The sequence below is a fragment of the Chrysemys picta genome, chromosome 4 (assembly GCF_011386835.1).
Source record: "Chrysemys picta bellii isolate R12L10 chromosome 4, ASM1138683v2, whole genome shotgun sequence".
Lineage (NCBI taxonomy): Eukaryota > Metazoa > Chordata > Testudines > Emydidae > Chrysemys > Chrysemys picta.
This window is the reverse complement of record NC_088794.1, coordinates 109,153,470-109,169,310: the sequence shown is the minus strand read 5'-3', so window position 1 is coordinate 109,169,310 and position 15,841 is coordinate 109,153,470. Positions and strand designations below refer to the sequence as shown.

The 15,841-nt window shown below is 46.7% G+C and overlaps 1 protein-coding gene across 5 annotated transcripts in view; it reads left to right on the top strand.

The window, feature by feature from the left end:
* Positions 1 to 10,155, top strand: part of LOC101950356 (uncharacterized) — a 44,604-nt gene extending 34,449 nt beyond the window's left edge. For 4 of the 5 annotated variants that reach the window (XM_042857499.2, XM_042857500.2, XM_008164326.4 and 1 more), the window contains 3 exons: positions 207 to 313; positions 7,780 to 7,870; positions 8,629 to 10,155. In XM_042857499.2, the coding sequence (XP_042713433.1) occupies positions 207 to 313; positions 7,780 to 7,870; positions 8,629 to 8,745 (315 nt within the window). In that variant the 3' untranslated portion in view covers positions 8,746 to 10,155. The remainder of the gene's footprint in view (positions 1 to 206; positions 314 to 7,779; positions 7,871 to 8,628) is intronic. The other variant, XM_065593280.1, reaches the window with a different exon arrangement.
* The last annotated feature ends 5,686 nt before the right edge of the window (positions 10,156 to 15,841 follow it).

Here is a 15,841-nt window from a genome sequence, read left to right as displayed (position 1 = left end):
AATATACATAATGGATTAAGTACTGTAATTACTGAGGAAATAAATCTGGCTTCTTTAACACTCACACTAGTGAGTTCATTTCTATGTTACTTAATATAAATTGTATGAATTGTATACTGTGCTCTATGTACAGACTATGTCTATTAGAAAGCTGTGCATCTTCTTATAAGTTAACTTTTACGTATGTACAATTATTTGTCCTTCAGGTGCTTCATTCAGACATCTGTACTCAGGCTTCACTCCTTCAAAATGCTGATGTTGTTGTAATGAATAATGTCTTTGAATATTTTCTCGACAGACTGGAACAGGCCAGGTAAGTATGTGTCCAAACAAGTAATCAGTTTCTCTGCCAGTGGATTTAACCTTGCAAGTTATAAAAAATCCTTTATATTGTGCCTTTTGAAGTCACACACATAGTTTGTATTAGAAAAATGTATTTTAAAATGCCTGTACTTGATTTAGTCAGATTTAGCAGCTAAAACTTAAGGGCAATTATTAGTTTTGAAATCTACTAAAAGCTTTTTCTCTTAGTTCCACCAAGACATTTCTCAGAACATTTGCACTAATCTGTTATTCTTCTTCGAGTGATTGTTCACGTCCATTACACATTAGGTGTACGCGCGCCGCGTGCACGGACGTCGGAAACTTTTTCCCTTAGCGGCTCCCGTCGGGCCGGCAGGGCCCCCTCCTTCCCGCCAGAGCGGCGCCCCGCTCCAGGGTATATATATCCCTGCCGACCCGACCCCTCCAGTTCCTTCTTACCGTCCGTGGCGGCGTTGGAACAACTCTGTCTCTCCTCTGAGAGTGTCCCTTCGCAATAGTCATTAGTGTTACTTAGCAGTTATCAGTTAGTTTATAGTAGTGTTGAGCCAGTAGTTAACAGCTCATTAGAGTACTTAAAGTTCCTGCCCTGGTTGTTTGTTCAGCCCTGGCACCGGCCCTGGGCGGTGGGGTATGCCACACGCCCAAGGCTTCAAGGCTTGTGCCACGTGCCGTAGGCCTATGCCATTGAGCGACCCCCACGCCTCGTGTCTCCGTTGCCTGGGGGAAGCTCATCAGAAAGAGCACTGCAAGATCTGCAAGGCCTTTAAGCCCAGAATTAAAAAAGAGAGGGACTTTCGCCTTAAGCAGCTGCTCATGGAGACGGCGTTACAGCCCTCCACTTCGACGGCACCGTCTGCCTCCGTGCGGAGCGCCCCAGCATCGGTGCGGGAACCGGCGCCGGCGGGTCACCCGAAGCCCGCGGCACCGACCCAGCAGGGAAATGCACGACGCCGATCGTCTTCGCCGGCGAAAGCGAAGGGCCAGTCTAAGGCCCAAGGACGCTCCCCGCACAAGAGGCCGGCACTGGTAAAGACCTCAAGTGCCCCTAAGGCCCAACACGGACCCCGGTAGTGGCTCCGGTGCCGAAAGGCCCGTCGAGCCCCGGGATGGGCGCGTCGAGTGAGGATGAAGGGCTAGAGGAGCTCGTGGAACAGCCCTCCACTCCAGACACGTTTGAGGCAGCTAAGGACCTCATCGCGTTGTCCGTCGAGGCCCCGACACGCGCTGAGGGCGCTCCGCCGATGCTGCCGCGTAGAGGCAAGCCGGCGATGTTGCGCCCATCACGGTCGCCGTCTCGGCACCGCTCCAGGAACCGGTCCCGGTCGAGCTCCGCCTCAGTGGACTCCCGGTTGCCCTCGGCGCAGGAAGCACCGCAGCAGTCGGGCTTCATCAAGCGGTCGGCACCGACTCAGCAACCTAGCACGAGTCGGCACCGCGAAGCGTCGGCGGTTCGTTACCCAAGGCCGACCAGTCGTAGCCGTTCCCGGTCCCGCGACCACCGGTACCGTTCCAGGTCCAGGTCGGCGAGGCGCTATTCCAGGTCCTGGTCGCGGAGGCGCTACTCCTCAAAACCGGACCGGCACCATCCTACGGTTCCACCGTGGCCTTCCAGGTCACCATCCGTGGTCTCGGGGACTGACTCAGACCGATACGGCGGGTATGCCCATAGATCACGGGGCAGCAGAGACTACGGTCAGTCCCAATGGGGCCAACCGAGCCAATGGCCATTCTGGACACCATGGGCCTACCACCAGCAAGGACCCCCATCGAAGGCCTCGAGATCCGGGCCATCTGGGCACCGATCCCGCGGCACCGCCTGCCATCGTATAGGGAGGCAACGGTCTCTAGACCGCCGGAGCGGGAAGGAGTGGACTCGGCACCGAGTACGGTGCCGTCCCAATCCCACACTGCGGGTCAGGCCGCAGAGGAACAACTGGCTGATGCCGGATTGCTGGACAATGAGGATGGGCAGAAGGCCCCGACCTCTTCCTCCTCGCCAGACGAGGCGGTAGCGGGCACACTGGTGTCCGGCCCTCCCCCGATCGACCATCGGGCACACCAAGACCTGCTTCGCCGGGTAGCCCTCAATCTGGGCTTGCAAGCAGAGGAGACTGTAGAGCAGAACGACCCCATGGTCGATATCCTGAGCCCAGAGGGCCCCTCCAGAGTTGCTCTCCCGATTATACGGACAGTACAGTCCAACTATAAGACGGTGTGGCAAACACCGGCCTCTAGTGCGCCAACGGCAAAAGGCGTAGAGAGGAAATACTTCGCCCCATCTAGAGGGTTTGACTTCCTCTTTCTACACCCGTCCCCCTGTTCGCTGGTGGTCTCGGCGGTGAACGAAAAAGAGCGGCATGGCCAGCAAGCTCCTGCCCCCAAGGGCAAGGAAGCTAAGAGATTGGACTTATTCGGGAGGAAAGTCTATTCATCTGGGGGCCTTCAACTGCAGATCGCCAATCAGCAGGCGATTCTAAACAGGCACAATTTTAACTCGTGGGCATCAGTTGCCAAGTTTAAGGCCTCCCTCCCCCCTGACACGCATCAGGAGTTCACGGCCCTGGTGGATGAGGGAATGGCAGTGGCCAAGACCTCATTGCAGGCCGCACTGGACTCAGCCGACGCGGCGGCTAGAACAATTGCGTCGGGAGTCGTGATGAGGCGTTCGGCGTGGTTACAAGCTTCAGGTCTCCCGCCAGAGGTACAGACCACGCTGCAGGACCTCCCGTTTGAAGGTTCGGGCTTGTTTTCCGACCAGACGGACGCCAGGCTACATAGCCTTAAAGACTCACGAGCGACCCTTAAGTCGTTGGGTATGCACACTCCAGTAACGCAGCGTAAGCCCTTTAAACCCCAGCCACCGCAAAGGCAATATCACCCTCGCCCCCGACACGAGCCGTACCGCCGTCGAGGCAGGGATAACAGGCGGAGACGTAACAATACGCCTAACCAGGGCCAGAGTCACGGCCAGGGCAAGCCGCAGCCAGGGAACAAACCAGGCTTTTGAAGCTACGCCCGAGGACAGTGTACCATATCCCATACCGGATCCTCCTCTGTTTTTCAAAGACCGCCTGTCCCATTTCTACCGGGCATGGTCGCGCATAACATCGGACCGATGGGTCCTGCGCACAGTGAAGGCGGGCTATACCCTTCATTTTTCCTCGCCCCCTCCCTGCCATCCCCCTTCCCCGTCCCTCTTCAGGGTCCCTTCTCACGAGCAACTTCTCACGCAGGAGGTGCAGACCCTTCTCGCTGCTGGAGCAGTGGAAGAGGTCCCAACAGACCTGAGGGGAAAAGGATTCTACTCCAGATACTTCCTGATCCCCAAGGCAAAAGGAGGCCTCCGTCCTATTTTGGACCTGTGCGAGCTAAACAAGTTTCTGATCAAAGTTCGCTTCCGTATGGTCTCCCTGGGAACTATTATCCCATCCCTGGATCCGGGGGATTGGTATGCTGCCCTCGATATGAAAGATGCCTATTTTCACATCGCAATCAATCCAGCCCACAGGCGATTCCTGCGCTTCATGGTCGACCAGCGCCACTTCCAATTTACGGTCCTGCCCTTCGGCCTGGCGTCAGCACCACGAGTGTTCACGAAATGCATGTCCGTGGTGGCAGCCTTCCTTCGAAAGAGAAGGATGCGTGTGTTCCCGTACCTGGACGATTGGCTACTCGGGGGCAGGTCGGAGGCCGAGGTCCAATCTCACGTGAAGCTGGCCTTGCAGACATTCGACAGGCTCGGCCTCCGGGTCAATGTGCCCAAGTCCACGTTAGTCCCCACACAGAGGCTGGACTTCATAGGTGCAACCCTGGACTCGGTAACCGCGCAAGCGAGCCTACCAGAGGCACGGTTCATGTCAATTCACAAAGCCGTAAGTTCGGTCCAAAAGTTCCCCACGACAACGGCAAGGTGTTGCATGCAGCTTCTGGGACATATGGCAGCTTGCACACACGTGGTCAGACATGCCCGCCTGAGGCTCCGACCTCTACAGTTGTGGTTCGCCCACACGCATCGCCCCAACAGAGACCCATTGGATCAAGTAGTCACGATCCCAAACCAGGTGCTCAGCTCGCTACGCTGGTGGCTCGATCGCCAACAGGTATGCGAAGGGATCCCCTTCGCTGCCCCACAGCCCACCCTGACGTTGGTAACAGATGCATCGGACCTGGGCTGGGGGGCGCACCTGGGGGAACTGCGGACCCAAGGGTTGTGGTCCAGAGAAGACAAGCTGCTTCACATCAATCTGAAGGAGCTAAGAGCGGTTCGCCTCGCCTGTCAGACCTTCCGCGCCACCATAGAGGGTCACAGCGTGGCAGTCCTGACGGACAACACGACCGCCATGTTCTATATGAACAAGCAGGGCGGGTCCCGGTCTTCTCCCCTCTGTCACGAAGCACTCCAACTATGGAACTTCTGTATAGCCCATGCGATACACCTCATCGCGACGTATCTTCCGGGAATTCAAAACGGCTTAGCAGACCACCTCAGCCGCTCCTACCGAATGCACGAATGGACGCTGAAGCGAGACGTCCTGCATTCGATCTTCCGGAGGTGGGGCTTTCCCCGGGTGGATCTATTCGCCACCGGGGACAACAGCCAATGCCCTCAGTTCTGCTCATTCCAGAACCTCAGCAGGGGATCATTAGCAGATGCCTTCATGATCCCGTGGGGAGGGAGCCTGAGATACGCCTTCCCCCCGTTCCCACTCATACACAAGTTTCTCCTCAAGACCCGCAGGGACAGGGCGACGATCATACTCATCGCCCCGGCCTGGCCACGCCAGCATTGGTTCACGTCCCTGCTGGAACTGTCCATAGCCGATCCAATCACCCTCCCCCTCCATCGCGACCTAGTCACGCAAGATGAAGGTCGCCTACTCCACCCGAACCTGTCTTCGCTACATCTCACGGCATGGTATCTCTCTGGCTGAGTGATGCAGAACACAGGTGTTCTCACCAAGTTCAGCAAATCCTCCTTAATAGTAGGAAGCCCTCTACAAGAGCGACCTACCTGGCAAAATGGAAAAGGTTCTCCCACTGGTGTGAGCCTCAACACATACAGCCTTTACAAGCCTCAGTTCCGTCTATCTTGGACTACCTACTGCACCTCAAGAATCAAGGGCTTGCGCCCGCCTCAATTAAAGTTCACTTAGCCGCTATTTCGGCTTTCCATCCGGGGGAGTTGGGAGTGTCAGTGTTCTCCAACCCCACAGTGGCCCGATTCCTCAAGGGGCTGGAAAGGGTGTTCCCCTACTCGCGCCCGCCTGTCCCGGCGTGGAGTCTGAACCTAGTCCTAACAAGACTCATGAGTCCTCCCTTTGAGCCCCTAGCCACTTGCTCCCTCACGCACCTCTCGTGGAAGGTGGCGTTTCTCGTGGCCATCACATCGGCCAGAAGGGTATCGGAATTGAGGGCCCTCTCTTCGGAACCACCCTATACAGTGTTCCGTAAAGATAAGGTGCAACTGAGGCCGCACCCCAAATTCCTCCCAAAGGTGGTATCACACTTTCACATGGGGCAGGACATTTGCCTACCGGTGTTTTTCCCTAAACCCCATACGGACCCTCTCCAACGCAGCCTACACGCTCTAGATGTCCGAAGGGCGTTGGCATTTTACCTGGAACGGACCAGGTCGTTCCGCAGAACACCCCAGCTGTTCATTGCGATTGCGGAACGTATGAAAGGCTTGCCTATCTCGACACAGCGCTTGTCGGCATGGATTGTGCTTTGTATACGCACCTGTTATGAGCTCGCCAATGTTCCGGCCCCGGAGATCCGGGCCCACTCGACTAGAGCCCAAGCGTCCTCTACGGCCTTCTTGGCACAGGTCCCTATCCAGGAGATCTGCAAGGCAGCCACCTGGTCGTCCATACATACGTTCACAGCCCACTACGCGATCCATCATCAGACCAGAGAGGACGCGATGGTCGGTCGGGCTGTGCTACAGTCAGTTGTACCTTGACTCCTACCCACCTCCAATGGGAAGCTTGGGAATCACCTAATGTGTAATGGACGTGAACAATCACTCGAAGAAGAAAGAACGGTTACTTACTGTTGTTCTTCGAGATGTGTTGTTCACGTCCATTACACTTCCCACCCTCCTTCCCCTCTGTCGGAGTCTCCGGCAAGAAGGAACCGGAGAGGTCGGGTCGGCAGGGATATATATACCCTGGAGCGGGAAGGAGGGGGCCCTGCCGGCCCGACGGGAGCCGCTAAGGGAAAAAGTTTCCGACGTCCGTGCACACGGCGCGCGTACACCTAATGTGTAATGGACGTGAACAACACATCTCGAAGAACAACAGTTACAGAAGGTAAGTAACCGTTCTTTATAGGGTACTGTCTTTATAGGAAATAATTACATGGTCTTGAATTGTTTTAACAACATAAAGATTAAAATCTGTAACAAAATAACAAGAGGATCCTTCCTCAAACCTATGGATTACAAAAGGGCTATAAATATGTATTCACACTGCAAATTACAGTTACTAGTGACATTTCAAACATGAAGTCCTCAAAGGTGAGCTATAAAGGGCAAAGGCATGGTTAAGATTACACCTGTGTTCTTTGAGACACAGTTATGCCTTTACTTGCCTTAAGAACTAAAGATAATTGGCTTAATGTTGCACAGCAAGCCTAAGGAAGAATGAGGTTTGCAGAGTGATGGAAACTATATTCTTCTTAGTCGATATTACTGTGGTATGTGAAATGATCTGACTTGTAAAATCAGGAAAAAATAATGCTGGAGGATATATCTATAATACTCTGGTTATGTTAATTTACCTCAAAGTATTTTGTCACCACTGCAGCATAGTGATATGAAGAGAAACTTTTGACTATAGTGAATAAAAAAGTGAGTGAGGACTAGCCTCTCTCCCCTAGAGACCAGAGTCAAATTCTGATTTAGGTCACAAATTAAGTTGTCTGGTGTCTCATCCTAGTTTAGAGTGGATATTTGTTGACTATCACAAAAAAACAACAAACTTGGACATAACTGGCAGGATCTCAGACTCCAGATTGGAATAGCAAAAGTGTTGAATGTCCTGGATAAGGTATGTTAGAAGAGTTAAGTGAGGAACATTACATAATCTCTGCCCTCACCACAGGCCACTGAGAGAACTATTCATTCTTCCCTTTTTTGAGCACCAACTAAACCTAATTTTAAAAAGGAAAAGAAACAACATATTTCAAAAATAAAACTCTAAAGCCATATAATCCCTCTGATCTGCATGAGTAGCTCCCATTGGTGTTAGTGGCTGGTCCACACACAGACGTACAGTAAGATATGAACAGTGACTTTATACTAAAGCACAAATTGCAAATCTTTAAAGTCAGTCTACTTCTGGTCACTAAATTATCAGTGTTAAATTCATTTTATATTTAATGTGTTTCCTTCTCTAAAAATTGGCAATCTTTTGATCTTTAAATACTATATTTGGATTTTAAAATGTTTTTCAGAGCCTGGGAATTTATCAGTCATAATATGAGGAAAAAAGGGTCATTATTAGTGACAGTCCCAAGCCTTGAAGAATCTATCTCAAACCTACAGGTTCGTGGTTCTTTTTCAAATAGTTTTAGCTGACACATTTTATCTTACTCTTTATGAAGGGCTTATAGTGAGTCAATATGCATTCTAATAATTACTATTCAGACTCCACAGTATCACAGAGAGGGCAGTGTGGTCAAATGCTTAGAGCAGAGAACTGGGAATCAGGACCCTGGGATCTATTCCCAGCTTTGCCACCAATTTGCATGATCTTGGAAAACTTATTTCAATCTCTCTGTGCCTTGGTTCCCCAGCTGTAAAATTGGGATACTATTTATCTACCCCCACAGGGCTGTTGTGATGCTTAATTCATACTAGCCCTTAATTTTGAGGATCTCAAAGTATTATACTATTATTCAAGCCTATACTATGTATGTTTTGAGTTGTATAACATGCTTTCATCAATATATTACTTGGAATATGGGTGGAAACATAAAATCATGTGTATAATTAATCGGTAGATGTTAATCCAAAGAGACTCCCATTCCAGATAAAAACTCAGTATGTTTTCCACAGTCAGACCCAAACTTGAGTAAACAGATAAGCTGACTGAGTTACTTTTCAGAAGTTATCCTTACTCTTTCATATTTAGGTAAGATGATGCTTCCAAAAATAATTTTAACTTACCAATGGTGAATAAGCTGTAATGGCTAAACTGTCTTTCTCTCCTCTTCTCACTGATGTCTGCCACCCTTGGAACATAGGTTGAGTTGGTTGTTCAAAACTGTGTTAATTTATGTATCTGTTTTAAATTGTTTCAGACGGATATACTGCTCAGCCAGTGGGTAGAAGAGATGAAGTTGGACTATGATGTATACATGGAAAAGGATATTGATAGAGAAGCACTTGAACAAATTCATTTGTACAAGATTCTCTAGCATACAGACTGATTTACTGATAACAGTATAAAATCATTGACTTCAGAGGGAGCTGTGTGAAAGGACTGTAGGATTAAGCCCTATTTCCAAATAAATCATAACAAATCTTACTGTTTATTTTAGAAATTATACATATTTTCAAAAGCTCCCGTTTCATTGGTGAGAACATATTTTGAGATGTCAAATTTGCATTAAAGTTCTCAGTGTGTCATAACAGTACAATAAATTTTAGCCACTAGGTATCTCTGTAGCTTCATTCTGCATGGAAGTGTTTTGAAAGAATGGCAGTCTACGAACACCAGAAGAGTCCATCTTGTGCACTATTAATGGCTGTGAACCTCCCAAATATTTTTTTTTAAATATATTAACAGAAAAATAGAGACCCACTATTAAATGTGAATGGTATTCATATATTTAACACAGCTTTATTTAAAAGCTTTAATATATTATGTTGGGGTTTTAGTACTGACAAACTTACAGTACTGCTATTAATATTCTGCCTATGGAATGCCTGATTTTTTTTTAAGGTCTGCACAGTAGCTACAGGCATTGATGTAGAAAAGATTATTGTCCCAATTTAGAGTAGCATTGTGACAGTGGCGATCTCCTTCTATTCAATGGTCCCCAGGTTGACTGTTGATGTAATTGGGGATAAATAAGAATCCTTCAGAAATATTGGTCTAAATATAGGAGAATAAAAATCTGCTTCACTTCCTTAATTTTAATGAGGATTGTAAGGGGTTAAGAAACTAAATATTCTGAGCAAGAGTTATGGCCTAGCATAATCTTTGGTGATGTAAAACATTGGCAATACACAATAACAGAACCGTCCCCAAACCCTCCCAAAGAGAATGAAACACACACACACACACACACACACACACACACACACACACACACACACAGCTTATATTTAGATTTTCTATTCCAACTATATAAAACTTTCAGTTCATTGAAAAAATTTTCAGCCTTAGACATCACTGATAATCAATATGTTTTGCATTTAACTGCAGGAATTTTTGACTAAGTGCAGTGCCAGTTGGAAGCAATGTTACTGTATGTCTAAAAGTTTTCTACACAAGTTAAGTCCTGTGCAAGTAGCAAAACGTTATACTGGCTACACTTTTTATTTTTCTAATAATTTGCAGCAAAGAATACCTATTAAATGTTGTAATAATATATATGGTGGCAAAAAGATTTAACAGCTAATTGGGGTCTTAATAGCACACCAAATACATGGATCTTTATTATGTGGGAAGAGCTTTATTTTTGAAGCCAAGAAGTCAGACTTTTCTCACTTCATTTTGTTTTTGAGGGGGTTGTAACTTGACTTATGTTGAGCATGTACCCAGAGACTTTTGTGGATGCATTTTTCATAAATGAATAAAGATGGAAAATTATGGTTAAAAAGTTTCTATTTATTTTCTTTATCTAGAATAATTGAGCCCCTCAATCTTGTGTCCCTGCCTGTACTGATCAGCTAGGAAGAGATTCCCCATGAGGCTAAGCCACATGCAAGATGGTGACAGTATAAGGCTGTGATCTGAAAATGAATGAGAGGGGTCATGAAACAAGAAAGGAAATTTAATATGCATTTCAGAATGAGGAAACAAGCTCTGCAACCATAATAATTAGCTCAGAAAGGTATGACAGAAGTTTGACTGAATTTCAAACTTACAATTAGGGCTCCTATTTGGGGGGAAAAAAGTGGTATAACTTGATCATAGAAGGCTACTTTAATAACAAATACTTCCTTATGAGCAGAAAATAATTCCACACATTGGTTTGTTGCTCATGTTTCAGAGGTACAGCAAGGATCAGTCACTTCTCAGTTTTTGCTACTTCTTAGTTTTCTCCATGTGACTGGGCTGGTTTGTAATTTTGCAATTTGTTTTGGTAATAACTATATAAGGGGTGCCAGCTTTCACCACTCTCTCTTCCTTCCTTCCTGCTTTTCATTGACTCCCAAATGCTTTGGTTTTTAAGTTGCTGTTGGGTAAAAATTTCAGTAGAGAGAGGGTGGAGCAAATCCATATTTGATGACATTTGGACCCTCTGACATTGAAAATGTTACCTGTACATCTGGAGCTCATTTAAAGTAGAGGCTATTACAGGAAGGCTCCTATTGCCTTTTTAGACTAAGTTCAGAGGCAAGTCCAGGCTAGTGTAACTTACATTTTCACTTGGCACTCTCATCAAGCATGTGACATTTGGACATCTTTAAACTGACTGACATAAACTATCACTCTCACTTACCCAAATGGTACTTACATGCCTTCTGATATGTCAACTCTTAATTTGGCCCACAGAGTTTGTGTGTCCCCTAAGGGAGTGTGAGTTGGTGTAATTAACGTGTTGAGGGCTGGAAGATAGGAACATAACAAGAAAAGCAACTGTGCGTGTATGAAGGTGTAAGTTAAAGTAGACCACCCTCTCCTTTAATTTTCATGATCTTCTCGGTCCTTGATGCATAAGTTTCACAAATTTTGACTCCTCTACAGATGGGTAGAGTGGATGTAAGGGAGCCTGGGTGCAGAGGGGATGGGAGTGTTACACAACTTTGCACATTCACAAATCTGAAAGATGTTAAAAATTCTGCAGTTTTTTTCAAAATATGAGATTAGGTATTGAGTGTCCAGTAGGCAGGGTTCTGTTCTCAGCTGTGCCCTGACAGACTGTGTGGCTTTGGGCAAGGCATTGAATTTGTCTCACTCCCATATAAAAATGGGAATAATATCTACCTCATAGAGGGGTTGGGAAGCTGAATTAATGTCTATTAATTGCTATGAGATCCTTGACGAAAATAGAAGTGCAAAGCCAAGCTGGCCTTTGTGGACTTGCAAAATCTGTAGTTGCAGGGCCTGCCTAATTTGAGGGACCTAAAAATGGAAAAGATCTCAGAATTTTTTTTTGTAAGTTAAGTTTCTAAGCTTTTTCCTTGCAAAGGTAGCCTTGAAAATGGAACCTATGTAAAATGCTCAGTCATGCTGAAAGCTTGATTATTTTTCCCCTAATGTCACACACTATCACAGTCCCCTCGCAGCCACCCATAGTGGTCACTGGGATCTGGAAAAAACTATGGATCTATCTGTAGTTCTCTTGATTTTTGTGAAGATCTCAGATCAGTTCTTGTCTGTATGGATAGTACTCCCCAGCCTACTACTGGTGGCACTACAGCAGTTGTAGGCTCTCTTCCAGATGGCTGCCTGAGGCTGAGCCAGCTTCTCTGCAAAGCAGCCAGCATGACCTCTGGTCGCAAAGAGGGACAGCTCTGTGAAAAGCACCAGGTGCAAGGGACTAATCATAGAATCATAGAATATCAGAGTTGGAAGGGACCTCAAGAGGTCATCTAGTCCAACCCCCTGCTCAAAGCAGGACCAATTCCCAGCTAAATCATCCCAGCCAGGGCTTTGTCAAGCCGGGCCTTAAAAACCTCCAAGGAAGGAGACTCCACCACCTCCCTAGGTAACGCATTCCAGTGTTTCGCCACCCTCCTAGTGAAATAGTTTTTCCTGATATCCAACCTGGACCTCCCCCACCGCAACTTGAGACCATTGCTCCTTGTTCTGTCATCTGCCACCACTGAGAACAGCCGAGCTCCATCCTCTTTGGAACCCCCCTTCAGGTAGTTGAAGGCTGCTATCAAATCCCCCCTCATTCTTCTCTTCTGGAGACTAAACAATCCTAGTTCTCTCAGCCTCTCCTCATAAGTCATGTGCTCCAGACCCCTAATCATTTTTGTTGCCCTCCGCTGGACTCTTTCCAATTTTTCCACATCCTTCTTGTAGTGTGGGGCCCAAAACTGGACACAGTATTCCAGATGAGGCCTCACCAATGTCGAATAAAGGGGAACGATCACGTTCCTCGATCTGCTGGCAATGCCCCTACTTATACAGCCCAAAATGCCGTTAGCCTTCTTGGCAACAAGAGCACACTGTTGACTCATATCCAGCTTCTCATCCACTGTGACCCCTAGGTCCTTTTCAGCAGAACTGCTACCTAGCCATTCGGTCCCTAGTCTGTAGCAGTGCATGGGATTCTTCCGTCCTAAGTGCAGGACTCTGCACTTGTCCTTGTTGAACCTCATCAGGTTTTTTTCTGCCCAATCCTCTAATTTGTCTAGGTCCCTCTGTATCCGATCCCTACCCTCTAGTGTATCTACCACGCCTCCTAGTTTAGTGTCATCTGCAAACTTGCTGAGAGTGCAGTCCACACCATCCTCCAGATCATTAATAAAGATATTAAACAAAACCGGCCCCAGGACCGACCCTTGGGGCACTCCACTTGAAACCGGCTGCCAACTAGACATGGAGCCATTGATCACTACCCGTTGAGCCCGACGATCTAGCCAGCTTTCTATCCACCTTACAGTCCATTCATCCAGCCCATACTTCTTTAACTTGGTGGCAAGAATACTGTGGGAGACAGTATCAAAAGCTTTGCTAAAGTCAAGAAATAACACATCCACTGCTTTCCCCTCATCCACAGAGCCAGTTATCTCATCATAGAAGGCAATTAGGTTAGTCAGGCACGACTTCCCCTTCGTGAATCCATGCTGACTGTTCCTGATCACTTTCCTTTCCTCTAAATGTTTCATAATTGATTCCTTGAGGACCTGCTCCATAATTTTTCCAGGGACTGAGGTGAGGCTGACTGGCCTGTAGTTCCCCGGATCCTCCTTCTTCCCTTTTTTAAAGATGGGCACTACATTAGCCTTTTTCCAGTCATCTGGGACCTCCCCCGATCGCCATGAGTTTTCAAAAATAATGGCTAATGGCTCTGCAATCTCACCCGCCAACTCCTTTAGCACCCTCGGATGCAGCGCATCCGGCCCCATGGACTTGTGCACGTCCAGTTTTTCTAAATAGTCCCGAACCACTTCTTTCTCCACAGAGGGCTGGTCACCTTCTCCCCATGCTGTACTGCCCAGTGCAGCAATCTGGGAGCTGACCTTGTGCGTGAAGACAGAGGCAAAAAAATCATTGAGTACATTAGCTTTTTCCACAATCTGAGGGACTAAACAGCTCTGGCTGATACTCTGTTGTCATCAGGGGCGGCTCTATGTTTTTTACGCCCCAAGCATGGCAGACAGGCGGCCTTTGGTGGCATGCCTGCGGGCGGTCTGCAGTCATGCGGATTTGGCGGCGTTTCTGCGAGTGATCTGCCGGTCCTGCGGATTTGGCGTACCCACCGCTGAAACCGCAGGACCGGCGGACCTCTGCAGGCACACCGCTGAAGGACGACTGACTGCCACCCTCACAGCGACCGGCAGGCTGCCCCCCGCGGCTTGCCACCCCAGGCACACGCTTGCTGCGCTGGTGCCTGCAGCCGCCCCTGGTTGTCTTGATCAAGTTGCAAAGTCCAAAATTTTCAAACTAGGTGCCTAAAGTTAGGTACCTAAATTCGGGCTGTCAATTAATCGCAGTTAACTCACGCTATTAACTCAAAAAATAAATCACAGTTAAAAAAATTATCACGATTAATCATACTTATAACAATAGAATACCAATTGAAATTTATTAAATATTTTTGGATGTTTTTCTACATTTTCAATATTGATTTCAATTATAACACAGAATACAAAGTGCACAGTGCTCACTTTATATTATTATTTTTTATTACAAATATATGCAATGTAAAAATTTCAATTTACCTCATACAAGTACTGAAGTGCAATCTCTTTATCGTGAAAGTGTAACTTACAAATGCAGATTTTTTTGGTTACATAACTACACTCAAAAACAAAACAATGTAAAACTTAAGAGCCTGCAAATCCACTCAGTACTACTTCTTACTCTGCCAACTGCTAAAACAAACAAGTTTGTTTATTTGACGTGAGATACTGCTGCCTGCTTCTTATTTATAATGTCACCTGAAATTGAGAACAGGCGTTCGCATGGCACTTTTGTAGTCGGCGTTGCAAGGTATTTACATGCCAGATATGCTAAACATTCGTATGCCCCTTAATGCTTCGGCCACCGTTCCAGAAGACATGCTTCCATGCTGATGATGCTCGTTAAAAAAATAATGCGTCAATTACATTTGTGACTGTACTTCTTGGGGGGAGAATTGTATGTCTCCTGCTCAGTTTTACACGCATTCTGCATATATTTCATGTTATAGCAGTCTCGGATGATAACCTAGAACATATTCATTTTAAGAACACTTTCACAGCAGATTTGACAAAATGCAAAGAAGGTACAAATGTGAGATTTCTAAAAATAGCTACGGCACTTGACCCAAGATTTAAGAATCTGAAGTGCCGTCCAAAAACTGAGAGGGACGAGGTGTGGAGCATGCTTTTAGAAATCTTAAAAGAGCAACACTCTGATGCGGAAACTACAGAACCCAAACCACCAAAAAAAGAAAATCAACCTTCTGCTGGTGGTATCTGACTCAGATGATGAAAATGAACAGTCTGTACTGCTTTGGAACATTATCAAGCAGAACGCATCATCAGCATGGAAGCCTGTCCTCTGGAATGGTAGTTGAAGCCTGAAGGGACACATGAATCTTAAGTGTATCTGGCACGTAAATACCTTGCAACGCCAGCTACAACAGTGCCATGCAAATGCCTGTTCTCACTTTCAGGTGACATTGTAAACAAGAAGCGGGCAGCATTATCTCTTGCAAATTGTAACCAACCTTGTTTGTCCGAGTGATTGGCTGACCAAGAAGTAACACTGAGTGGACTTGTAGGCTTGAAAGTTTTACATTGTTTTATTTTTAAATGCAGTTTTTTTGTACATAATTCTACATTTGTAAGTTCAACTTCCATGATAGAGATACAGTACTTGTATGAGGTGAATTGAAAAATACAATTTTTTTGTTTTTTACAGTACAAATATTTGTAATCAAAAATAAAGTGAGCACTGTACACTTTGTAGTGTGTGTTGTAATTGAAATTAATATATTTGAAAATGTAGTAAACGTCCAAAAATATTTAAAATAAATGGTATTCTATTGTTGTTTAACAGCACGATTAATCACAATTAATTTTTTTAATCTCTTGACATCCTAACCTAAATACAAAGGTGCTGAGCAGCTGCAGTGCCCATTGAGGCCAGTGGAAGCTGCAGATGGAGATATCCCATCT